Below are 26751 nucleotides of genomic sequence, written 5' to 3'. Positions count from 1 at the left end.
CCTGTTCATGACTCTCAGTAGAACAGGATTGCCAGCTGCAGGCCGGGAGGGGAAGAACACAGGGATTGCTCCCACTGAGGGTGGGCAGGATGCAGCAGCTTTGCTGTGCCCATTGCCTGTTTCAGTCACCTGAGCCCTCCCAGTTTAGCCAGTAGTGACTGACACAATCCCAGTGTGGATTATGTCACGTTTACTTTGATTTCAGCCCGAGGAATTTTTCCATGCTGGATGGATTTGATGGGTTTGATGTGGTTTTATTTAAAAAAGCGTTTTCACATTTTTACTGGTTTTTTGCATCATTTAAAATATCCACACCCACTGCATTTTGGTTGAACAACAGCAAAGTGTGGAGAGGGTTCCCTGTGACCTTTTCAAAGATTCAAAGTTTACTGGGGACTTGAAACCATCCCCACGCTCCTCTCCCTGCCGTGCCCTGCACTCTTTGTGCATCAGGAGAGGGACACAGCTTCTGACAGGGAAAGGTGCCGTTTTCCTGGCAAAACACACCTTTAAAAAACTGTCTTTAGAAGAATGATACAAGGTAAAACAGGGTAAAATGTTCTGGCATCATCCTAATCCCTTCTCTCCTGGCTGGGAGATACTGTGCTCTGGGTGTGCTGCTTTTTCTCCCAGAATCCAGTTTGGGAGGGGAGACAGAAGGATTTTTATGTGAAGAAACCAGGAGAAAATGCTGTTGTGATTTTCAGATGTGGGAAGGGAATTCCACCGTTCAGCCACTAGGAATAAGTGTGTAAATGAAAGCTCCTGGACCTTGCTGGTGATGATAGGAGGGTAAAGCAGCTGCGCGCTGGATGCTGATGGAAGCGTCCCAGTAGCTTTGGTCTGAAATTACAGTCATAATTCTTAAATTATAGCAGCCAGGAGTTAATGTATTTCTGCTCGGCATTGTCAGTGGCAAGGCAAAGCCCATTAATTTCCCACTCAGTGTTTGTTTGAGAAATCATCCCCTGTCAGCTGCCGCGGGCGGACGTGTCTCCTCGCCGCATTCCTAGACGTGCTCCCTGTCTCCCAGCGAGGGTCCAATCCCTGCGGGAGATAAGATACAACCGGCATTCCCCGGGAGGTGTCAACGGGCTGCTTTATGACACATGATGAGTGATAAAGGCTGTGCAGAGGTGCTGATGTGGCCACATTAGTTAATGAGGTCATAGCAGAAGTTGCTGCCCCACTGATAACCTGCAAATCCAAATAATGTGGAGATAGCAGTGGGGTGTTCAGAAGTCCTGTCCCTGTATTCTCTTGCTGTCCATCACAGTCAAGCACCCGATCAAAGAAAAAAAAAGATGATGCTTCCAGGAGGGGAACACTCATTCCTTCTGCAGCTCCCGGAGCTGGTCCAAGCTGTGGGAAAGCTGTGGGATATGAGAAATTTCTGCCCGGGTTTGGTAAAGTGCTGTCACAGGGAGCCCTGCATTCTTTCTGTGTCTAGGAAGAGAATCGTTACAGTGGATTAATAGTTCTGGGTTTCAGTGGGAAAGCAGGGCTTCAGGAGTTTGGGAGAGTGGTGAGTTTGGTGTAAATGCACGAAGGTTTAGTGAAATCCTTGTTGCCACTGTGTGTGTGTAAGGAGAGCTGCTGTCCTCAGACAATGATCTTTTTCACTGATGCTTCTACATATGTGAAGGGAGTGTTCCTCATGTCTCACAAACAAGGGTTGTGTTTCCAGAACGTGTTTTTGGTGAGTAGATGGAGTGTCCCTGCAGCCCCCGGGCAGGAGGGAGGGTCTGGCCCAGGGGTCCCCATCGGTGCATCCCGGCAGGGACGGGGTGGGAGCATCGGCCTGGGGTGGGACTGACAGCACCAGGGGTGTCCAGAGCTCCTGGCAGTGTGAGGGATACCCTGGAGTGCTGCAAGAGGGACCGAGAAATGCAGCATTTGAGGACAGGTGGGAATGAGAGCTCTGCTGGGATTGCCACTGCCTCTCCTGAGCCCCGAGGATGCTCGGCTGGGCCCCTTCCCTCTGCAGCAGTGGTGGCTTGGCAGCTGTCAGAGCTGGCACCACGGGCACCGTGTCAGAAATCACATGAGATCTCACACAGTTGAAAATCACATTGTCACTGAATAACAAAAACTACTCAGAGTTTGGAAATCTGTTGAAATGTGCTGGTTTTCACCCTTTTTCTCTTTGCAAACAAGTCAAGGCCTGGCAAAGTCTTGTCGTGCTGGTGGTGAACTTTCTGTCCTTCCCTTCTTAGCAGCTCAGGTCTAATTTATTTAATCATTGGAGCAAACTTTCAAAGTGCTCCATGCCTTCTCTTTTGTTTCTAAGGTTCAGATGTATTTTTAGCGCTTGTTACTGAACTGGGTCTGTGCACTGGAGAAGAATTAATTATTGTTTTGGGTTTGTTGTTATTCAGACGTTCAAAAAAAGGGGATTTACAGACTTTGAACACCTCAGGGGCTTTGTTATATGCCGTTTGTGTGTTGTTGGGGTTTTAATGGTGATTTGGGTTTTAATATAAATTCAGCACTGCTGAAAGGTGACAGCCCTGCCCAGTGGAGCCCTGGGTTACCCACGTAACCAGTTTAACCTCAGGAGCAGCACAGTGGTCCCCAGGAGGCCCCAGCACTCCCCTGAGGGCTGAGGTGTGCAGAGCAGCTCCAAAGGCAGAACACCCTCTCCCTTGGCAGGAGAGGAGCTCATTTTAGGAACTAAACTTCCACCAAATGCTATAAATGCAGCTGAAGTTCCCCCAGTTTTAATAACCCAGAGCTGGTTTTGCAGGTGGGAACGCTCCAGCCTTCCTAAATAGAACAGGTACCAGCTGACCAACATGGGAGCTGTTCCATGAAATCTTCTGCTGGTGCTTTTGGTGGATGTTCTAAACCATAGGGCCCCGTGATGCAGTTGATAAGGCACAGATGTGTTCTGGGCTGTGTTCCTCTGGTAACAAATCCAACTATTTCTGTGCCACAGCGAGGTGATGGTGGAAGGGAGGCTGGGGTTGTCCATCAGGCCCATGAACACAATGTGCTTCTTCCAGCTTTTGATGCAGCTTTGTACAAACTCCTTGCAAACAAATATTGACTTTGTGAGAATTTGTGGAAATTAGAGCCTGATGGTGTGGGCTGTATGGAATGTCCTGGGATTTTGGTAGGTGCTGGTGGCTTTATTTTATTGGAAGCATTATGATTCTCATGAGACAGGCTTGTAACCTGCTACTTAGTGCTCTAAAGGCTGTTTTCTGGGTAATGGGGCAAATATCCAGCCTTTGCACAAGGTCCAGACTTACCTCCTCCGTGTGGTTGGTTTGGTGTTTCTCCTGTTGTGGAGAGTAAGTTCTTCTGTAGTTCCTGGTCCTGCACAGAAACAGAGGGAGAACTGGGAATGGAGTCAGAAGGCCATGTGAGGCTCAGCCTTCTGAGCTTGGAGCTCTCCAGGTTCCTGCTGCACGAATGGGGACCTCAGCTGGGCCAGTGTTTGTACTGAGGTTTGCAGCCATCCCAAGATGACTCTGACTCCATGAACTAATAGCAAGGCACCAGACAACAATACTGACTTGTGATGCCTTTCCCTGGGTGGTTTATTTGCTCTGATTTCACTCCTGGAACTGTTTTGCTGGGTTTCTCCAGGGCCTGCTGCCATATGGAGCACTGTGTTATCTGTTCTGCTTTGGGTCTGATTTTGTCTTTCTAGAATTTTTGCCATTAAACCATAAGTAATTCTCACTTTCCACTCTTTGTTCCCTTACCTGCTTTGGCTTTGAAAAGAGATTTTACATTTGAACCATTTTTGGCACAGCTTTTAAAGAAACCCTGACCTGGTTCTGTTGCTGGTGAGAGCACGACTTACCCCACACTCTCCTGCACCTCTGCTCTGTCCTTCTATTCATTCTCTCCTCTTTTTGTGTCTCACTCTTCCTCCCTCCACGGGCCCAGCCTCTGTGATTAAGTCTGCAGCTCTCCTGCTGTTTTTAATAGGCCTGTAGACCTGACCATCTGATGAGAACCAAACTGCACAGCGTGCTCCTGAATACTTTCACTGGAATCTCCTAATGCAGGGTATTAATCATTACTGTCAAACCATTCAGGCCCTAAATGTGTCCACCCAGTATAAAATTATACTAAACAGGAGGCGAAAAAGGACTTGGCCCATATTAAAACCAGACATTAGACAGTCCCCTGACTTCTCAGGCATGATGGCCGAGGGCACTGTCCAGTTTGACAAACAATGCTGTGTATTCAGCACGGGCTGCTCGGGATTGATGCTCATAAAGGTGCCAGAAAATAAGCATAATGAGTTAAAGGAAATATGGAAAGGCGTGGCTTCCTCGTGAGTTTACTAACCCAAATTCCTGGGAATGCTTTGCCTGTGTGTGGAGCTGGGGTGCATCTGCCTTGGTGATCTGAATAAATGTTCCTGCAGTTGGGTCTTCTTCTGCTGCAATTAGAAAGCAGGAATTGCTAAATCAGTTGCTGTCATACTGAGTTATTGTACAGACAGAGCCCGGGGATTTCTTGCTTTGGTGTCTCACTTGAATTTGATCCTGGGAAGTGCAGAGCACAGCGTGGTGGGAGAGCATGGGGTTACTCAGCCAGGCTCGGGAAAGGTAAGGCTGTTTCTCTGTTAGCTGTGAATTAGCCATGCATGTTTTAAGCCATATTTGTCCCTGCTACTCCTAAGCTGCCAGGGAATGCAGCCCCTTATATATGAGAATACGCCGTTTTTCTTTTTTTTCCCCCCAAAAAGCTGTTTCCAATTCTCTCCTGTAAGAATGCCTTTATTCTTTGGAGTTGGCAATAAAAGTTAATCGAGTGTAAAATAAAAGTTACATAAGGTGAGTGGTAAAACTTTATTATTACTGATGTTGGGTTTATTGATGACTCCATTTGGTGTTATGAGCCATGGCATCCCACCAAGCCCACTGCATGTTGCTGCCAGCCCCTGACAGGCCGAGCTGCGCCCGCGGCGCTGCCCCACGTGGGGACGGGCTGGCACCCTCGGATGGGCCTGGCCTGGCCTGAGGAATTTATGGGGAAAGCTCTCCAGCCCCCAGTTACCATATTCTTAGGTAAATGCAGGATGTTTTACAGCCAAATGAGAGGAGCTGCTGTTGTTCCAGCAAGGCCAGTGCTCCCTGCCTGCCCCGAGTGCCAGCGCGGTGACAGGAGCGGGCAGGGAGGGGCAGCTCCTGCTGCCAGGGGCTCCTCTTCTCCACAGGGAATTCCTCCAAGCCAACCCACCTAAGTGACTAGCCCGTGGTGTTCTGGTCAAGGATCCTGAGGGGGAGGGATGAGGAGGAAGAGTCCCCAGTCCTGGACCACTGGTGCCACTTTGGCACCAGGCAGGAGTTGCAGCTCCTCAGTGTGGAGTTTTCACACAGTGTTCAGATGGTCTGCACTCATCCTGCCCCTTCAGAACACATAAACCTGGGTTATATGCACACATATAAACTGGGTTTATATCTGTACACATTGCACTGTGCAAACTGATTAAGTTATCTGCTTTTTGAATCTGTCATGAGCTGTGTTAATTGGTTTGAGTGACTAATATGATAATGTGATCATTAGTGGTTCATACATTTATTTCAGTGTAGTACTGATTTAAAGTTCTTTTTCTTTTTTCCCCATTAAGATGTGTCTTTGATAAATATGGCTTAAAATATCAGGGTATTTGGCACTTCTGAAAATCTTGCCAAGTTTTTCTTTCTTTAATATTTTTTGCATTTGTTCTTCTAAAATCTGATTGGATCAACAAAGACAATTTAATTAACCAGCTGGTACTGGAAAGTACAGTAACAGCACAGCATTTCCTACCCTGACTTGCGTTTCAGATTTACCATGTAGTGGAAAAAAAAACCCCAAATCCTCCTAGAATTGTGGTGCAGCAGGTTAGTTGTCATTGATCTCAGCAAGAATGCTTAAACCTGCCAAGTGTGTTACATGCTTGAAGTCTAGACAGAGATGGAGCAACCCCGCGTGTTCCAGCTGGATTTTGCTTTTGAGATGACGTAGAGAGTCCAGAAATGGGGCTGGAGGTCAGTGCTCAGGCACGAGAACTTCACAGCTCTCCCAACGAAGATCCGGTTTGTTTTCTTATCTGAGAGGGTCCAGCTGCCAAAATAATGAATTTATGCTGGAAATTAGAGAAGGGGCTTCTTTCCCTGTGCCCGTCATCTCCGGGTGACACCGCTGAGAGCTGCTGGCGCTGTCCCAGCAGCATCACTGAGAGCTGGGGCTCAGGAGGAGCTGGGGCAGGGTGTGCAGGCCCAGCCCTTGGGTGGTGGGATCCTTGGAGAGGGGCAGGTTCCACAGGAGCTGCTCCAGGTGTCACCTCAGTGACAGCAGCACAGGACTGTGGGATCTGAGCCACCATCGGTGCCATTCAAACACAACCACCGGTGATGCCAGTCCTCTCTCAGGGACAGGACAAGGGGAAACGGCTTCCAGCTGTGCCAGGGCAGGGTCAGGTTGGACATCAGCAGGAATTTCTTCACAGGAGGAGTTGTCAGGCCTTGGCAGGGGCTGCCCAGGGAGGTGGTGGAGTCCCCATCCCTGGAGGTGTCCAAGGAAGGCCTGGACATGGCACTCAGTGCTCTGGGCTGGGGACAAGGGGGGCATCGGGCACAGGGGGGATCCATGGGCTGGGAGGGCTTTTCCAATTTAAACAATTCTGTGATTACTCGGTTTTCCTTATTTAAAGAGCATGTGGTTGCTGGTTCCAGCTCTGTGTCTCTTTATCAGCTGTTTTCTGACCATACCTTGTGCTCTGCAGAGGACATGGTGTGTCCTAAAGGCCGTGTGTTGCTCCCCTGTCCGTGCTGCTGTAGCCTGTTTCCATAACTGTATTATTAGTTTTGTCCAGCCTACAGGAAAAAGTGATACTGTAGCTGGCATCCCAGTGTTAGGTCATATTAAAACCATCTGTAACAAATCTTTATTTGCAGTTACTTTGGAGTTCAGATTTCAGCTTCTACTCCACCTGTCATCAGTGTTTATCCTCATAAACTTTCACAGCTTCTTTTATTCTGGTTCTTTTTTTTCCCTTCTGAGAGACCTTTTCAGGATTTTTGGCAGTCTCGTGCTTACTCTGCCTGGCAGAATTTCACTCTCCTTGATTTAGAAGAGATGAAGGTTTCATGAATCTACGATATCTTTAGAACAGAATATTTTTAATGTAATTTCCAAGAAAAAACAGCCCTGCTGCTTGTTATGATTTCCATAAAAAATAGGAAAATAAGATCTTTAGGAGAGTTGTCTGCAAACTTAGAGCAGAAGCTTTTGTTTTGATGTGGGTAAATAGCTCTGTTCACTCCAAATAGCTGCTTAAAGAGGATTTGAACAAACTCTAGAGGTGGATTCATTCAGATATGTTTCATTTGCTGATGAAGATTATAGCCCATGGTGGGCTTGGTGCTGAGGGAGAAGCAGAGGCAGCTCCAGCTCCTGCAAGGCTGATGCTGTTGGGCTGGATGAGACAGGGTGGGATGGGATGGGATGGGACAGTGCTCAGGCAGTAGAAGGGATGGAAATGAGGTGGGGTTGCAGGGCCTGCCTGAAATTCCATTTGTGTTTGCTTTCTCCCAGTAAGTGAAGGCACTTCTGTGGCAGCCAGTGTGTGTCTGGCAGACAGTGCTGCCCAGGGAAGCAGGGGCAGCCCTGGCACTGGGGTGTGCTGCTGGCACGGGGTGACACAGCCACACTCTGGGGAACAGCAGCACCAGGAGGGGGGTTTTAACCCAGTCAAACTTTGCGTTATTCCTGTGCCACAATGCCAGTTCAGAGGTTCTTTTTTACTGCTGCTCTTGGCCAAGTTCAGGTTTGGGTTCCTTGGTGGGAAGTTCCCCTCACAGCAGGTTGTACCTGGCTGTGCTTCCCATCAGGCATCATCTCGTGGAGGTGTTGTCTTCCTGCAAAATACCACAGATGGGTTGTTTAGAGGTGAGCAGTGGCTCTGGGGCTTTGATTTTGGTGTCTTGTTTGAGCAAAGGGAGGCAGCTGGTTCCCGCCTTTGATGGTCCCCCGTTCTCTGCACGCTCTGCCTGCAGGCTGGGGGGTGCTGGGGCAGCTTTGCCACATCAAACAGGTCCCAGCACTGAAACAGCAAATGTATGAACTAACCACAGTTAGCAACTTTAGGAGTTTGTTAATTAGGAGGTCTGTTTTCATGGCTGCTTGGTGTAGATAAACCTTTGTGGATTGGGGTGCCAGATAAAGGTTTTAAACCTGTTTTTCCCGAATTTATGGTTTTTAATCAACCTCTTTGCTCTTCCAAGCAGACATATTTAAACATCAATCATTTGTGACTGTGCTTCACGCTGCCAGATTGCTGTGGTGAGCAGAGATGGACATGCCAAAGCAAACAGACATTCTACTGTATTGGAAGAGTTGCAGTTTCAATAATTCTCTATAAAATGTGTTTTCCACTGTGATATCTCTGCTGTTGTCTCAAGTGGGGTCTGGGGAACTGTAAATATGCACAGGTTTTCCCTCAGAGTTTCCAGAGTTGCCCAATGAAGTCAAGCCAGTCACTAAATTCCTGCAGCAAAGGGTGGCAGAGTCTCAAAGGAAGTAGGACAGTCTTTGGCCACTGGGGCTTTTACCACATTCTCAATAGTCCTGTAACCCCCCCCGTGAGTCAGGTGATTGATTTGGGGATGATACAAGATCAGATGAAATGAATGAACCCCCAGAAAGAAAGCAAAACAAACACCACTCTCCTAGAGACAATTGCTCTGGCAATAGCTGATGATCACAGTCATTGAGGTTCTTGTGGCACACTTGTGCAAAGGATTTCTCATGTTGACAGGCTGCAGCCAGAGGAAGAGGAAGGTGCTCCTGGACTGGTCTGCCCAGTGCCTGGAGCTCATGTTCTCCCTCTGACCTCTCCTCCTTCACCCCTCACTAGGGCAAGGAAGGGAACACGAGAATCTGGAGAACACAAGATTCCCTCCAACCCCTCATAGCAGCAGTGGGTTTTCCACCTTGAGGCACATTTTATTTCCTCGTGCGTTGCTGCATTTGATATTTTCATTATTCATTATTTTTTGTGACGCTTTCTGCCTCTCCTCCCACAAATCGAGTGTCCAAGCACTCAGAACATCCAAAGTCAGCTGATCTGGCCTCTCCTCTTTTTACATGACTGGCACAGCAGAACCTCATCCTTAGGCCAAATAGAAACAAGTTTGGGTTGGACCTGCTGTTTAATGTGAGTGGGATGAAACAGAAGAGCACGTTGTTAAAGGCATTGCTGGGTGAACAGCACAGAGCTGAGCTCAACAGTCTGTGCAGGGCTATTCAGAGAGATAAGAGCCTTCCAAAAACCTGACAGGACAGCAGCAGGGCTCAGAACACAGGGCAGGCAGGGTTTGATAGCAGAAATGCCATCTGCATCTTTAGGAATCCTGGCCAGGGCTCCTTCATCCCAGACAGACACACACAGGGGGCTGGAATCCCACTGGCTGGAAAAGCAGGGCAGCTAAAGGATGTGTGGAGGTATAAAGGCACAAACACCAGCAGTTGTGGGTGATGGGGAACGTGGCTGCCCTTGGTGGTGCAGGTTTTGGTCAGTTCAGGAGCCTCAGCCCCACAATGCCTGACTGGGATCTCGGTCTCCCACGGGAGTCCCACGTGTCCAACTGACAGAGACAAAAAATAGCACAAAATGCTGTTTAAAAGGTAAATGAAACTGTTTGCGTTTACATGGATTTCTGGGAAGTGTTTTAAAGTCTATCAAGTCTCTCAGTGGTTTTGTTCAGCTGTGGCACTCGAGGGGGAAGGTGTGTGCTGTTCCCTGACAGAACAAAGCAGCTTCCCCGGGAAAGCTGGAATTTCCAGCTTGGTTTTTAGTCAAGCAAAATATGAACAGGCATATTTTGGGTGTTTAAGCGGAGCTCTAGAGCTTCTCCTGTCACCACTCCATCTGTGCTGGCTTTCTTTAGATGTATAAATAAATACTTGCATGTATTATATATATATAAAATAATTGCTGGTGCCTGTCTTTCGGGATTTGTTTTGTTGTTTAACGATCGTGTTTGGGGTGAGAGGGAAGAGGCAGGGGGGCTGCTGCAGCCATAAAGTGGACAGAAAACAAGCTTCATCTTTGTAGCTCCGAAGAGTGCATTATGGATGTTTTTAATCTCTTTGACCTTGTGGCAGAGAGGAGGGAAGTGAAGAAATTGTGACAAACACCAGCGCTTTAATGCCAGGTTTGTTACTGCCTGGAGTGCCCTAAGGGTTAATGTAACAGTTTTAAGTCCTTCAATCACACCCACCCCCAACTACAGAACACTTCCAAATAATCCCTTTATAATAGACCCTTTTCCACAGATTGTATCTAACCCATGCATTAATGGGGCCCATTGGTGTCAAGCGTTTCAACAAATCCGGGCCAGCCGAGGCTCTGGGAGCCCCTCTTCCACCACAGACCTTAATGATCTTTTGCCCCTCTGACTTCGCTCCCCTGCTGCAGGGACAAAATTAAACTACTGCGGATGGCAAAATAGTTATTTGCTGCCCAGGCAATTACATACTTCCAAAACTCTCCGTCGCGGAAGGCCAGATGGACTTTATGGAAACCAGACCCGGGCCACAGTTTTAATTATCATAGTCCTGTCAGAAATGAGTGAAATTCTGAATGACCGCATGAAACGAACCAAAAGCCTTACACATGGATTTTTTCCTCAATAAAATTTTATGGCTTCTTAAAGAAACAGCATTCATATATTTTACGAGGCCTAATCATTCACTAATGCCTATATTAGTGCACCTGTGGCACTCGGCCCCATGGAAATTACAACAGAGCTCAGCTCTGCTCTTGTGTTCTCTTGTGTTATTGCAAACCCCTTGTCCAAAACGCAGCACATGGTCTGGGGATAAGCTGGGCTGGTTTTCCTGAGCTAGAAGTCCTTCTAATAAGGTAAAGAGATTTATGGATCCTTATCTGCCGAAATTTTTGTGTCATTGTGTGAGTAAGGCTTGTATGAGTAAAATGACCCTTCATAATACACTGTTCTTAAAGTGTAAGCTAGGGCAGTGCCTTATGGAAGGGATTGGATGTGTTGTGTTCCTCTGCTGATTCAGAGAAGGAATTCCCATTGACTCTTTCCCCCTCAAATAGTAGCACTTGCAGAGGAAGTGCTGGGAGCAGTTTGCAGCTGTTTCCAGCTGATCAGGTAACATCCTTGTGTTGTCCATCTGCTCATCCCTAGTCACAAACCCTCCATTTCCAGTTCAAGCCCCCCTGACCAGTACAGGATCTCCAGGCATTTGGGGCAGGTGTTTGTCTAACCTGTGATCTCTGCTGGTTGTTGTCCTGCTCATCACTCTTGGCTGTTCATGTCCTAATGCCTGAACCAAACGTTATTACATCCCATCCCTCAGTCTCCTCAAGGTGGAACAGCTCCAGTTCTCCCAGTTTTCCACACAGGGTGTCTCCAGACCTCAGCTCATTCCCTGCTCTGCCCTTGTGTGACTCCAGTTTGTGCCTCTTCCTCAGGGAGTGTTGCCCCGTCGGCCGCTGTCCCAGCGCTGGGGAGGATGAACCTGGTTCATCTCTCCTGAGGGCTCTGCTCCCTTTGTGTACTCCAGTGGGGTGTTATTCCACAGAGGAGTTTTAACTCCCACAAAAGGTGTCTGTCTGCACTGGGGGCCAGGCTGTGACAGACCTCACCCAGCACAGTTTGTGTCCCCGTGCCCAGAGCTGCGTCCCCACAGCACAGACACGGCACCTCAGGTGTGTGTCTGGGTCCTGCCTTTCTCTCCTCCTCTCATCCCTGGCAGACTCTGGGGCTGCTGAGATCATCACCACAGGTCAGGTTTGGGGGTAGTGGGGCAAACAGGGCTTTGGTGGGAACCTCCCAGCAGCCCCGGGAAGGTCTGGCAGGGAAGGTCGGAGCAGCTGGCGGCAGCAGGAAGGTGGCACCCAGGAATTTGTCTCCTCTGGTTGTGCAAGTCAAATTTGCTAATGAGGTCCTGCTCAGGCCGTGCTGACAGCCCCAGAACATACTGGGTGTGTTACTCCAGCGCCGCTGGAGTGAAGTCAGCTTCCCTCCCCAAGCTTTCTCATTACTTCATGCACTTGGCAGCTGCTCACAGGCTGGACGAGCTCAGCCAAAATAAGAACCGATGTAGAAACATGGAAAAGACTATTTAGCATTTCCAAACATTCTTCCTGGGGAGATGGCGGGGGAGGAGGAGCTGCTCTGTCTGTGTGCTTTCTCTCTGCGCTGCTGTCAGCCGTGGGCAGCCCTGTGGGGAGGATGAGGAGGGCAGGGGCTCCGCGGGGCTCGTGTGTCGTCCCTCCCAGCCGGGCTGAGCCCTGTCCTGGCACTGCCCTGAGCAGCTCCTCAGATACAAAGTGTGCCTGTATTGAGTGTATCGGCTCCAAAAGGGGCTAGTAGTAAACTGAGAATATTTGGATAAACTTGCCGGCCCTCAGGACTAGAAAAGGACTTTTGTTCACGTGAAGAAAAAGACTGTTCCATTTCCATAGGATGGCTGGATCCTGTCCAGTAAAAACTGAGCTTGAAGTATAAAAAATGATCAGGAGTGTCAAACGAAGGATCTTTTACTTGAGGTCAGATATTTATTTTTATTTATTAGTGTGTGAGATCTACATCTCTGGCCCAGCTCTGGTCTGGAGCAGCATCTCTGGGAGGAACACGGTCCGGCACAAAGAGCGCCTTGTGCCGAGGGATGGGGGTGCTCTGGGGGGCACTGCCCTCTCCTCTGGCTTCTCCTAACTTGCTTTTCTGGCTCCCTGGTTCCAGGTGACAGGGACAGTGTCCCAGGGTGAAACTCTCCACTTTAGCACCATGTTCTGTGTCTGCTGTGGAACCCGAGCAAGGCCCGGGGTGGAGCTGTGGGGGTGGTTTGTACACACCTGAGTGTCTCTGGCTGTGTTTTCCAAACATCCTTTCCATTGCAAAGTGGTTTGCAAACATTTCTGTGTTATTTACAGACAGACTCTTCCTTCTGCTCCTGGAAAAGTGCTGGCAGAGCCTCTGCTCCAGTTTACTCCTTCCCCAGTCCACCAGTAACGGTGAACTGGTGCTGGGCATCAGGAGGCAGAGCAGGACAGGGCAGAGCTTGGTCCTGTCTTTGCCCAGTTTTGGGAAGTTCACACTGACAGAAGAGAGAATGGGGTGCAGGGAGGGAGCAGTTTGGGGCAGAAGAGGTAGATTTGTTAATCAGAGCAGAGGAGAAGGGAATGAGAGAGCTGGAGCCAACTGAACTCACTCCCAGCTGCAGCCAACGGGTTATTGAGTCCATGAGCCTGCTCAGGAATTTTTTTTTATGCTATTCTTCAGCATGAAACGTCAGAGACATATTTGGTGCAAATGTTTTCCTGAGATTTATTTTTATCTAATCACTTATGAAAGTTTTACTGACTTTAAAGACCAGATTTGCTCACCACCAGTAAACCAGGTTTTTCTGCTTTAATTAAACCATTTTTTGTCCATGAGGTTTTGTTCACACACTGACTACATCAATATAAATATATCTCTGCCAGAGTAATTAATAAAAGCAGGCAGCTCAAGGGAGTAAGCATATGGGTCGTATCATCTCTGGGGACTCAACTATTGTATAGTTCTTCCAAAAAAAGTTAAGAATCGCCCCCAATTAAAATGTTATGTGGCTTATGTATGTTCAGATTTAATTTGGTATAATTGAATTTATGTTCATCCTTAGAGAACTCCCAGGGCTGCCAGATACAGGCAGGAATCATTTATACCATGGAAATACCACCGTTAGATTGTTTTAAGGGCTGCAGGATTAGAGCACAATAAACTGTTTCAGCAGCATTTCAAGGTTTGAGCAGTTGCTTCAACTTCTGTGTGAGTATTTGTGAAGGGAATGAAAACAATATTGTTCTCGCCATGTTTCATTTGTTTTGCATGCTGCAGCACTGCTAAAAATGTGGTAATTTCTACTTAGCATTAAATTAATAGTTTTTATTATGGTTGCAAGGAATTTGTGAAGTCCCATGTTTAGCAACTGAGGAATTTTAACTTCAGAACAGCCCAACATGGAAGGAGCAGAGGTCTCCTGTTGGATCAGGAGGTGGCTCCGAGGGCAGTGTTGGCTGTAGGTGCTGCCTGTGGGGCTGGGCTCAGGTGTCCACGGAAGATAAGGAATTCTGGAGGTTATCAGCACCCCCCTAACTCAAACCTGACCCACTCAGGCAGTGTGAGAGATCTGGTATGTGGGCTCAGGGATTGTTTTGAGACCTGCTGTCAGGGAACCAGATGTGCTGGAACTGCCTCAGTAAAATAACCCGGGCAGAGGCATCAGAGCCCCTTTCACTTGACCCTCTCCTGCGGCTCCATCCGAGCTCTCACCTCGACACCACTGCTCTGCTGGGCTGTCTTTTCACCCAGAGATGGCACAAGATCCGAGCTGGAGATTTTGAAATGTTGTTCCCCAGCGTATCCAAAGGGCAGATTTATCATCAGAATCAATTCCCTGGAATATACAGTTTCATAAGTAGGTGAATTGGCCTGGGGTAAAGTTCACCCTGGCAGCACTTGGGACTGTGCAATTCACCCCTGTGCTTCCTTATGGCTGAGATTTCAGTTGTGATCTCAGACAAGACACTGGTTTGGTTTCAGCTGCAGGAAGAAATAATTTAATCAGTCTCTCTCCCATTGTCATAATTCTGAAAGGAGAACAAGGTTTGGCTGAAGGTTTGTGAACCTCTTCTGGGTGTCACATTGTCCCCCTGGCAGGAAATAATTGGTTCTGAGGCTTTGGTGGAAAACGAGCACCCCAGAATTCCTATTAAAGTTTGAGTCACTGTGTTGGGGGGGAAATAATTATATTCACTGTGTAAATTTGAGGGCAGAATACTTTGCTCGTTTTTGTTCTCTGTTATTTGTTGAGACTGTTGCTAACCTGTGGGTGAATGTCAGGGGAACTCCCCTCTGTGAAACTCTTTTAGCTCTTCAAGTAAGAAGCAACTCCAAAACCTTCTTTTCTGTCGAAACAAACCACAAAGGGAAAATGTGCACCCTGGTGTCCCCAGTTCTCATTTCAGTGATGCTCAGATTGAAGATGAACTGTGTGTAAGAGTCACAAACTGAGGTCCTTGTGCAAGATTTAGGTCATGTGAACAGCCTTGACCTCCCTGGGGAGGCAAACCAGGCTGGGAGCAGCTTCCCCAGAAGCTGGAAGTGCCCTGAGGATCAGCTTTCCTGGCCTGGCTCTCGTCCTTCAGCCCATATCCCTGTGCTGCAGGGCACAGGCTCGGGATGAGCCTGGATGCTTCCCTGCTCACTCAGCCCCAGGCAGAGGGGAGGCTTTACCTGCAGAACAGCTCCCCCAGCCCAGGTCCCTCTTGTCCCTGCAGCAGCCCAAGGCAAGGGGAGCAGCTGATTATTGATCCTCTGGGCCCCTCTGAGCCCCCCACAGCTGGGACCTGCCTCTCCTGCCCTGCCCACAGTGCCCGAGCATCCCCTGGACCCCAAATTCCCGACCTCACAGAGAGGGTTGGCCCTGCCTTTGTGCTGGGAAGATCTCTTGCCATCCTCTTGGATTACATTTATAAAATAAATCAGTGGGCAGCTCTTGGGCAGGATGTAGCTCAGCAGGGGGGGAGCCTGGGGCTCGCAGGTCTCATCACCTCATTTTTGCACCTTCCTTTGGTCGTGTTTTCGGTAAATCTCACTCTAAAGAGATCACAGGTCTCAGCTCTCTGAGGGGTGAGCAGAACACTGTTGGTGCATCAAGAGAAAATGTCTCTGGCCTGGTGAGAGGGGGCTGCTCCTCAGAGAGGGGGCTGCTGTTCCTGTTTTTGATCGGCTGCGTCGGTCGGTCGGGAAACCTCGAATATCCTCTGGTTCTTTTTCTCAGTGCCAGCCCAGCTCACAAACTCATCTGTTTCACACCTTCTAAAGGGCACGAGCCGGGCGTGCAGAGCAGCTGCCGGGCCCGTGTGTGATAAGAGGGTTGCAGGGGCTCTGCTCCCCCATCCCAGGCCCTTTTGGGGGGGTTTCCTGTGTGAGTGGGGCCGAGGTGCAGCTGTGCTCACCGTGGGGGAGGGCACGGCCCTGCTGGGCTCCCCACCTGCTTTTTGTTGGGCTTTTTGGGTTTGGGGTTTTTTTTTAAAAATCTCTGCTCTGAAGGTGTCGGGCCGTGGGTAAAGCCGTGGTAACACATGCACCCTTTGGGCCTGTAAATTCGAGGTATTTAAAGTGGATCTGTGGAGAAGTGCACACCTCCACAGCAGTGTTCCCAGCCTGCTGGGTTGCCATTATCCATGCTGGCAGGGAAAGTGAGAAGGGATAATCATGCTCTGTACTAGGCTGGTAAATTCAGTGCTAGAAGAGCACGATACCTGTCTGTCTCAGGACTTGTCCTGCCACTCTGAACCACACCTCTGGCAGCGTTTTTGATGGAGCTTCTCTCCCTCCCGTGGTTGTGTCTGGCTGTCATGTGGTGGTGCCTGTCAGTCACGACCTCAGGCAGGGTGCACAAGCTCTGGGCAAAGACAGAAGTGAGACCAACACAGTGGTTGTCACTGCATGGCTGTAACTGGCACGAGTTACACGTGGAATGAAAGCTCGTGTCCTTTCCTACCTCTCCAGACACTTAACACCTTGGTCTTGTTGCACTGCTTACCCTGCCAGCAACTTTGATTCCCTGCACTTCTGATTCCCTGTAATTTTAAATTCCCTGACAGAAAGTTTGCTTTGTGTTATGCTGAGGTGTTCAAACCTGGCCCAGCCACCAAAGCCAGGTGGGAGGTCAAGTCCAGGTATTGAGCTCTAAGAATAATTCTCTTCGTTTTTGGGAGTGAGACCTACAGATTGTATCCATCAAATACTCACAGGATGCACCTCCAGAAGCTCATCAGAATTTATTTTTAAGGTTGGCTGTGTTTTCCTTGTGGGAGAAGCATCTTTTGGGTATGGAGAAGGGGAAGCAGCTGTGTCTCAGTGGTAAGAGGACTCTTGGAGAAATTACCACCAGAAAATCTTCTCATCTTCATGCAGTGAAGTTCTGTTCAGCTTCTGTGCCTGTGCCTGCTCCCTTCTGCCAGGAGTGCTGCCCTGCTCCTCCTCCACCTCATTTTAGTCCACACCTCCCTTTGGAAATAGCACCCAAAGCATTTGGGGTCTCCACAGGAACTCTGGGACACGAGTGACTTGTGTGTGTTTTAATCCCTTGGAACAGCCCTGGGAGCTCAGAACCTCTCGCTGCTGCTCCCTCTCCCTGATGCAGTGAAATGTCCTGAAGCTCCAAATCCTCCCCTGCCTGCAGTAGCCTCTGTCTTTTGTTTGTCAGATGAAGATTTCTCTCAAGTTCCCATTCGTTTCTCATCTATTAAGCTTTTAGAACTCCACGATTACAGTTTTTTGAAATGAGCCAAAATGCTGTAGAACACAGAGGTGGGATGTGCTGAACTCTTTCAAGGGGGAGGAAAACTTCAAAGTTTTAGAGTGTGTATATTACAAAGAACTGGAAATCCCTTTCTTGACTGGTGTGTACAATATGTGAGGCAGCCCTGGGATTTGATTCGAGCATCATTTCTTATGGTTTACTGTTTAATTTGAGGCAGTGTGGTATGAATTACGTTACTGGTGAAAAATGAGCTTTTGTTGAGATAAATGCCTGCCATCAGCTTGGAAGCTGTCTCCTGTTTTGACATCTTTACTTTGTGCTTTTCTGCGTGCTGATTAGATGTTGCTGCGCAAGTTTAGCTGATTGCCCTGGGAGAGGGTGAGGGTGGGAGGGAAAAACGAGGGGGTGGGATTGGATTCATGCATCAACAGGAATCAGCATTGGCAGCACCTTTTATGGCATCCTGTGTCGTTCAGGGTGTCTTCTGGGTAGAAAAACTGCACCTCCAGAACAGGAACACAAGGAGTTACAGGTAGAGGAGGGAAAGCAGAGCCAGTGGGGGTTTTTCTCAGGAGTTCTTCACTTCTGCCCTTTGCCCCGTTGCACAGAACTCGCTCTGCCTGTGTCAGTGCAGTGCCTCTCTGCTGTGGGGCACTGGAGATGCTTTCCTGGAGGTCATATTTGATGTGTAAAAATGTAAATTTAATGTAAAGGGAGTCCTGGATGGTTGCTGCTGCTGGTGGTTCCTCCTGCCAGGGTTTGTGTTTATGGTCAGGTCTGATGCACCTTCTGCTGGATCCAATCTGTGGTGCCTGAGGGACACAGCGATGACTCTGCAGCCTGGCAGGTTGTTTTATCCTGATGCAGGGCTGGCACATGGGAAATACTCACTGGCTGGTCTGTGCTGGTGTGTAAGAGAAGAGCAGTTCATAGTGGGCAGCCCTTCAAAAGGCTTTGCTGGATTCAAATGCACTCAGGAAATCTAAGCTCGCCTACAAAGCTTGTGTGAGTGATCCAGGCTCCTCTGCTTGGAGCCTGAACAGGGAGTTTTGGTAGAAAACAGGCTTTTTCATGTGATTTCTCGCGTGCTTTAGATGTGGTAGAAAAAAAAGAAGGAGAAGGTTATTTTTCCGTGACAGAAGCATGTCCCAGTAACAGCCTTCCCTGCAGCTCGCTGATGGTTTCACTCCAGATCCCTCACAAAGCCAGATGACACAGGAGCCCAAGAGCAGACTCAGAAACGCACACACCAGTGGAAAATTCCCACTCCAGACGTGTGGCTTGGGCAGGAGTGAAAGTTCAGAAACATTCAACCTTTTAAAAACCTGAATTGGTCTCTCTCCCTTCGGCTGCAGCAGCGCTTTGCCTCCCACGAGCCAACAGTGCCACCAAACCCAGCAGTGTCACCAGGCTCAGCAGTGCCACCAAACCCAGCAGTGCCACCACACTCAGCAGTGCCACCAAACCCAGCAGTGCCACCAGGCTCAGCAGTGCCACCAAACCCAGCAGTGCCACCAGGCTCAGCAGCAGCCCTGGTCAGTCTGTGCCTGGCATTGCCAATCCCCTTGGCCCCAGTGCAGTCCAGCTGAGTTGCCTCATGTTCAGGGTTCTCCCAGCTCTGGCTCAGTTTAGAAGAGGAGGGAACTTGCTTGCTTGACAGTGGGAGAACCATAAAGATTTCTTTCCCTCTCCTCTGAGCTTTCCCAGTGTTTGGACACTGTGGGCTTTTGTCCCAGGGCTGGTGGGTTCTGTGTTCTGCTGGAATCTGCAGGTCTGCTTGCAGAGAGGACAAGATGTGAATGGTGAGGAGACTCCTGAGGACAGGAGGCTGTTCACAGAGCCAGACACATGAACTGAGTTCTCTGATTCTGCAGCCATTTACCAGCCCTTAGGACTTGAGCCCTGAGCCCCCTGCACTGCCTGTGTCCCATGGGAGTCACGCTGCAGACAAGGCTCTGACCACCAGGGTGGTGGCCAGAGCTCTGCTGCCCACTCCTCATGGAGAGCACAGGCAGAGGCTTTCAGGGAATGGCCCTTTCTCTCCTTATCTGGTGGTTTTGGGGCTGGGAACTGGCTTTTTTGGACAAGAAGTTTACTGTACATAACTCAAAGTGGCTCTCCCTGAGTACACTCAGAGCTTTTCCTGTGGCCCTGAGCTGGGGCAGCAGACAAGTAGGGTTTGGCTCAGCTGCTCTTCCCATCGCTTTCCAGTGCTATGACCTGTTTTTGTCTGACACGTTTCTCATTAACTCTTTGTCAAATCACCAGGAAGCCTGCTTAATTGCGGGCAGAGTGCTGAATTTATGAGTTCATCTAGGCTTCATGTCTACACATTGACAGAGGTGTTTCTCTGGATGGAGTCTTTTTCTCTTCATTTTGTGGCAAGAATGGAGTTTCTGTTTCAGTTACTTCTGAAAGTCATAAATTGCAGCAGGCCCTCCCTCCCCTTTATTTAAAAGAAACACAACAAAACTTCATGGCAACAGTTTATTGCTCTAAATCAGCTCGTGGGTCATTAAAGCAAAAAGGGGGGGAGGAAAAAAAGAGGAAAAATCTCCAACTCCTGCCAAATAAAATGCGCACATCGGCCAAGCTGTCAGAGGCAGATCCTGCGACCACGGGATGAGAAGGTTTATTACACTTTGGGCTTCTGGGGAGGGATGTTATAGCAACAGGACGCTGGGTCACTGATGGCAAACTCCTGGTTGCTTCGTTTCTTCATGCACACTAGGAATCCATTAAGCGACCTGACGACAGATCCGCAGGCGCTGCGGCCCCCGGCACACCTCTGCCGGGGCCAGGCCTGGGACGCTGCCCACCGAAACGTGAAAGGAACAGCCCAACAGAGAGCCCACAAATTAGGGGAGCAGGAAACCTCAAATGATGTGCAAAAAAAATTGTAAACGTTCGAGGCGAATTTTTCCATAACTTCTGCTCCATAACTCAGCATTTCTGATGTTAATAAATTATGGAACGGAGCCTCTGCGAGATCAATGAAGCCTTTTGGATCCAGACCCCGAGCGCCGCGCAGCAGACGGCAGATGAAGCTGCAAAGTGAGGCCTGGAACATGACAACAATTTCCTTTTGGCTGGAGAGGGATGAGCCTGAACCGCAGCCACAGCCGGCGTCCTGGCTCTGCAGCCCAAATCCCTGTCTCTGCAGAGGGCCAGTCAAAGCCCTGTAAGCCCAGGGAACATGGGGGTGCATCTGTTTGGAGCACAGAGCCTGGAGAGGAGGAGGATGGGGGCTCTGGAGCAGGGAGGAGAGTGTGTTCTGTGGAAACACAGGGAATGACTCCACCAGACAGAGCCATGGCACAGTCACTGGCAGGGAAGAGGAGGGGAATTGGGAGTTCTTCGATGAACTGCTGGATTTGCAGACAAAAGTCCTGGGAGGTGCTGTGGGTTAATAAATAAACACTGAACTCACCATCTGAAGCAGAGGGAGAAAAGATGAACTTAGTTTTTGGCATATTGAGTAGAAAAAAAAAAAAGCAGGGAGAAATGCATGGTGGGGTGGGTGGGATCAAATGGAAGAGTGATGGGGCAGATGAGGCAGAGGAAATGCTCCCACGGGAATTAACTCTCTGAGCCCTCAGGCCACAGTCCAGATGAAAGTTTGCTTTTCCAGCAGATCCCAAGTGCACGTGGCTGTCCCTGCCCACCCGTGGTTTAACATGGGGACAAGGTAAAATGGACACAGTGTGTTTCTGCAGGGAGCCCAGCTCCAAGGGACAGGGATGCTGTGCCTCAGATCCGAGAGGATCAAGGGGGTGAAGAGCATTGCCCCAAAACTGGCTGGAGCATCAGCATGTACTGGTTACAGAACAGCAAAACCAGTGCCAGTTACTAAGTATAAATTTATGTTGGTTTTTTTCTCCTCTCCTGTATCTCCACACCTTTTTTCCCCTCTCCTCTTGCTCTGACAACTTCTTTTAATGTCTGAGCCAAATTACCCACTGGAGAGAGCTCTGCACTGCCTGGCTGGTGCGGAGCCAGCCCGAGCACAGAGCACAGAACAACTGCAACTGTTCCCTGTCAGCTCCACCAAGGCAGAGTCCTGCTCATTACACGGGATCTTCTGCTTGGCTTTTCCTTCCTGTGGCATCTCTTTTGTTGCTGCTGGTGGTAAATACCTGATGTCAGCCTTTACCTGTCCAGGGAACCTGTGAGTGGGTGGGCTTATGATTAAAGCTGCTGATAAGTCCTGGGTAGGGATGACCTTAGTTCTGGTCTTAACTGTGAACAACCAGGTTTAACAGAGCTGGAGAGGAGTGCTGTGGTGAGTGCAGCCCCACTCCAGTAGCTGTGTGCAGCTGAGGTTTCCAGCAGTTCACTGCAGGGCGAATCCCTCTGTGCTTCCATCTGGGACCTTCAGTTTACCCACAGCCAACACTCTTTCCCTCCCTTTTTTCTGCCCACCTGCCCTTCTTCAGAGCATCAGTTACCTCTTGGTGCTGCTCCTACTTCTTCTAAACACAGAAAAATGAATTTTCCAGGAGCATTTTCAAACTGAAAATCTCTTTTTTTTTTTTTTAGTTACTGACAACGACTTGTAAGCAGTTGGTTTGCAGAATTTCGCCAGAGGAAATTTCTGATTTCCTTCTGGTCTAAACTGGAAGAAGATGTGGTAAAAGGTCTCGGCTTGTTTTTCCGGAGTTTTTTAAGGTGGGAGGAAGAGAGACTTAGAATGTTCTTCTGTGTGTGCACACTCGACAGAGGAAAAAATAGATACCGCAGATAGTGACTGGTGGTGGCTTTGGGATTTCTCAGGGTTCTCTGTGCTGTGAAATAACCCTGACCCAGAACATCAGCCCAGAGCGTGAGCGTGTGAACTCGAGCTTTAATTAGAGGTGTTGCCCACCAAGGGCTGAGCTCACCAGGAGCACCCTCTGCTCCAGGACTGGTCCTGCAGCACTTTCAGACCAGTTGATTCCCCCCTTTGGTTTCTTCTCAAAGGGTCCTCACTGATCCCAGCAGAGGCCTCACACTGGAGGAGGGATGGCTGTTTGCAGAGTCCCCTCCAGTGCCACTGCAGGCCTTGGGCCGTGGTGCTGGTTCTATTTGTGGGGTACAGTGAGTGTGTGTGAAAAACAGGAGCTGAAGTTCTCAGGGTTTTCATGCAACCTCTTTTTTTCTCGTTTTGATCTGTCAGCTTTCACACCCCCAGCTTGGGTTTTATTTCCCCACGCAGATAAAACCACAGTTTCAGGTGATTTCGAGCTATGGCAGAACCTCCTCCTGAGGCAGAGCTGGCCCTGGAGCCTGAGCAGGGCCCTGCAAAGTGAATTTGAGCCAAATTCTGAGCTTTCCTTGAGCTGTCTCCCCATGGAACTAGATGATCCTGGAGGTCCCTCCCCACCCAAACCTGTCTGTGATTCTACAATCTGAGTGTCCTCATCAAACAATTCTAGAAGATGAGAGAGGGTGTCTGTAAGATACAGCTGTGAAATAAAACAGCCTTTTTGGGTAGTCCTGGAGTTTTCCACCTTGTGTTCCCAGGGTGACTGAACATCACCAGTTGCTGCCTTATAAATTAAAGGCATTGGGAGGTTTGTGGGCTGCTGTTTGCTCAAACCTTTAAAAACTGTTCAGTGGCTTCAGACCAGCTGAGCATCGATGATTCATCTCATTCTGTTTTCCAGACAAATTCCCTGGAAGTTGTTATCACTTTCTGATTAGGTGTGTCCCCACTCCTGCCCCTCGAGGTGCTGGTTTGGCTGGTCCACTTGATTTGGGATCAGTAAGGCCAAGAGAAGCACTTCAATCTTAATAGCTTTGGTCAGCCTCTGTTCCTGGAGTTCCCTGAGCTAAAACAGGAGTTATGGTTATTTTAGCTTGAATTAGTACAGTCTTTCAACCCATGTTACAAACACTTTTTTGTTGTTGTTTTTTTCTTGCAAAGCCCAAACAACCTAAAATTGGCTTCTTGTGCCATTACTGCCCCATCTGAGGCCTGTGGTGTTCCCAGCAGAGCTCAGGGGAGGTGAACAAGGGGGTCCAGAAAGTACCAGGGTTTGAGGAAGGGTCTGGTCAGGGCAGAGTCAGTGACCATGAGTGTTCCCAGGAACTGAGCACACACAGGTTGTTTCCTGCCCCAGTTCTGTCCCAAACACACGTTTGGGGAGGAAATGCAGGATTTCAGTGGCTCTCAGTGCCATGTTGGATTAGGAAGGAAGAAGGCAAAGAGTAATGGTGGGAAAGGGTTGGTGCAGGAGGTGAGGGACCAGGGAATGTGTGCAGGGAGGTGGGAGCTTTCCTGGGGATGCTGGCAGGTCCTGCAGTCCTGGGGGTTCAGGGCTGGGAGCGAGAGTCTCAGCTGGCAACATCAGCCCAGCCCTGCTGCTGTCATCGCTGGGGTTTAATTTTTCCTTTCCTTTGTTTTCCCACCTTTTCTTTTTTTTTAGCTCTGTCTTGAAATAGATGGGAAAGTATTATCGTATCCCATGAGATTTTGAGAGAATTAATTGCTAGTAAAAGCATGTTAAGAGCTTCTGATGACTGAAGTAATTTGCACTGACACAGGGTCTGGTCGGGGTAGAGGGAAATCTAAGGAAAAAAGGAGTTTCTGTAACAGGAGGCCCACTTAGGAGCAGAACAGGGTTTTGCCATGCTTGGGCTCAAAGGCCTTTTCCTTGTTTTCAGGGTGTCCTGTGTAATCTTTTAAATGTGCTTTTACATGTGAGTTGCCAACTGGATCAACCCAAACATCGGTGGGGAATGCTGAGCATCTCCTCTGTTTCTGTTACTGAACTTCACTGTCTTAAGAGAGAAAAAGTCTCTTCCTGGTAAACCAGTGTGTTTCTTTAAATCACAAACCTTTAATTAACTCTTTTTTCCACACACCTGGACTTTTATTTGGAGGTTTTTGTTTGGAAGGGGTCTGGTTTTGCACACAAGCCCAATTGTGTCTCACACTCAGCCCCACTAACGTGGTCAGTGGATTTCTGATGCTGTACTTTGATAAATGAAAGTATCATTTGTTAAAGCGTTTTTTTGAAATACCATTTCCCAGCGCTGTGGAAAGTGACTTGTTTTGAAAGTGGATTGAAACATTTGTAATTAAAACTGGTCTTGCATGAAAGGATAAAATAGATAAGGTGAAGATGGAGCAGTTTAAGGACCTTGTCATTGAAATCAATAGAGTTTGGAGGAATTCCCTGCTTTGGTTCCTTGGACTGGTGTGGAGACCAGAGCTGTGCATTTGTCTCCAGTCGTGGTCCTGATCCTGTTCCTCCTGGACCACTCTGCTGTATGTCCTCAGAGGTTCTGCCAGCGAGGAATTTCAGGTTATGTCTGAGAGCTGGTTTTACTCTTGTCATCTCTCTGTGAGCTGTGTGTATCATCCAGTGTTCTCTTTTCTGTTTCTAGTTTAGAGTCCTGCCTTGCAAACAGTTTTCCCTGCTCTCCTGCCCCCAGAGCTGCCGTTTGGTGCCAGCTGACCTGTGCCTTTCTCCCGTTCTCCTGCAGATTGCTGACGAGCTGGGCAATGAGAAGTTCTGTGTGGATGCTGGCCAGGCTGGGGCTGGCAGCTGGCTGAAGTACATCCGTGTGTCCTGTTCCTGTGATGAGCAGAACCTGGCTGTGTGCCACGTCAACGAGCAGGTAACGGCCCTGCAGGGGCTGCCCTGCCCACCCCACCCCTCCACAGGGGCTGCCGTGCCCACCCACCCCTCCACAGGGGCTGCCCTGCCCACCCACCCCTCCACAGGGGCTGCCCTGCCCACCCACCCCTCCACAGGGGCTGCTGTGCCCACCCCACCCTCCATAGGGGCTGCCCTGCCCACCCCACCCCTCCACAGGGGCTGCCCTGCCCACCCCACCCCTCCACAGGGGCTGCCCTGCCCACCCCACCCCTCCACAGGGGCTGGGGGCTTGGCCAGGGCGTGGTGTGGAGGGGCAGCACGGAAAGGAGCCAGCCAAGGCACTGATCTGCTCAGCAGCTCCACTGGGGTGTCCCTGGGACCCCCAGAGTTCAGATCCTGCAGCCCCTGACTCCTGTGGTGGTGAAGCAGATGATGTGAACACGGGTGATGGTGACAGAACACACTGAGAGGGGTGGAAAGCAGTGCTGGGGGGTCATGGCCATGGGAACTGTGGGCAGGGCTGGGGGGGGAGCACAGTGCCAGCCTGGAAACTCTGTTGGTGTCTGCCTTGAAGAGGAAAGTGAGAGCAGGAGATGGTTTGGGAGTCTGCTGAGGGGAGGAGGGCAGGTGGAACCCTCCCAGGCAGGTGACAGCAGTGCTGGGGGGTGTGTGAGTGAGGGCTGTTACATGGAATTAATAGGAATTTGATGAGGTCTGCCAAAGTTTGCAAAGTTCTCTGAAGCTTAAACCCAAAAATGGATTCAGGATGAGCAATCCTCGTTGAGAGTTTCACAAACCTCCAGTCGAGTCCAAATCAAATGCAAGTCACTGTTTCAGACCCAACTTAAATGAGAAATCCTGTCAGCAAACAGGAGGCACATTTGGATCTGTGCAGGACTTTTAAGGATGTTATCAGCTGCTCTGGGCTTTCATCAAACTCAGTGAATTCATAATTCCTGAGTGGCAAAGGTGCCTTTTGAATATAACCCCCCCCAATACAAGAGTATTTGAATTCTTAAAGACTCAAAATAAAATTTCTAGTGAAGTAACTGACAGCAGAATCTGGACTGTTGAATGATCCCCCCCGTTACAGATTATAATGTATTTAAAATGTATTTCTAGTTAGAAAGAGATTAATTGAGACATTTCGTTAACTATTTTTCAATTGTGAAGCCAATTTTCACAGGTAGAATAACATTAGCCCGTTTTCTTTATATTTATTCATGCTGAATAGGTATTTGAAAAGAATAGAAGATATCCTTGATTGACTGAGATAATTGTGATTCTGAAGGAGGACTGAAAAAAAATGGTAGAAAAATGATATGATTTACTAAATATGTCTGGAAAATGTTTTATTTTTTCCTGTTGCTACTGCTGCCTTCATGAGGAAAATACTTGAGCAGTTCAGGAGTCTGTAATATTAAACAGAATCTCTGTAATAAAGATAATGGCCTGAGCTGGCTTCCAGGGTGATAGCTGCAGCTTTTATTTGGGATGCAGATATTGGGGAATAAAAGGAGTAACAGGGGATGGAAAAAATCGGGCCTGTGTTTAATAACCTCTGTGAGGGGTGTGTGTGCTGCAGGGGTTTTCTGTGTGTTTTACACACGTGTTTGGTGACTCCATTCGGGATCCCCGGGTACATAACACAGCGCCTTAAAAAAGAGGAAATAAAAAGCAATGTGGCTCAGCTGAGACAAAGGGGAGGCGATTCCAAAGGAGGAAAACACGGGAACAAAAGCAGAACGTGCAGCCCCATCCTGGCTGTGCGTGCACGAGGCCAAACTTCTCCCTGTGTCCGCTCCTCCCGGGCACCGGGACGGGGCTGGCAGCGGGAGGGCAGGAGGCACAAACCCTGCCC

The 26751-nt window shown here is 49.0% G+C and overlaps 1 protein-coding gene across 4 annotated transcripts in view; it reads left to right on the top strand.

Annotated features, from left to right (window-relative positions):
- Nucleotides 1–26751, top strand: part of PRDM16 (PR/SET domain 16) — a 262890-nt gene that overhangs the window by 192134 nt on the left and 44005 nt on the right. For all 4 annotated transcript variants that reach the window (XM_064678374.1, XM_064678373.1, XM_064678372.1 and 1 more), the window contains one exon: nt 24775–24909. In XM_064678374.1, the coding sequence (XP_064534444.1) occupies nt 24775–24909 (135 nt within the window). The remainder of the gene's footprint in view (nt 1–24774; nt 24910–26751) is intronic.

This window comes from Pseudopipra pipra, chromosome 22 (genome assembly GCF_036250125.1).
Source record: "Pseudopipra pipra isolate bDixPip1 chromosome 22, bDixPip1.hap1, whole genome shotgun sequence".
Taxonomy (NCBI): Eukaryota; Metazoa; Chordata; class Aves; order Passeriformes; family Pipridae; genus Pseudopipra; species Pseudopipra pipra.
Note: the sequence above shows the minus strand (reverse complement) of the source record. Positions and strands in the feature narration are given on the sequence as shown.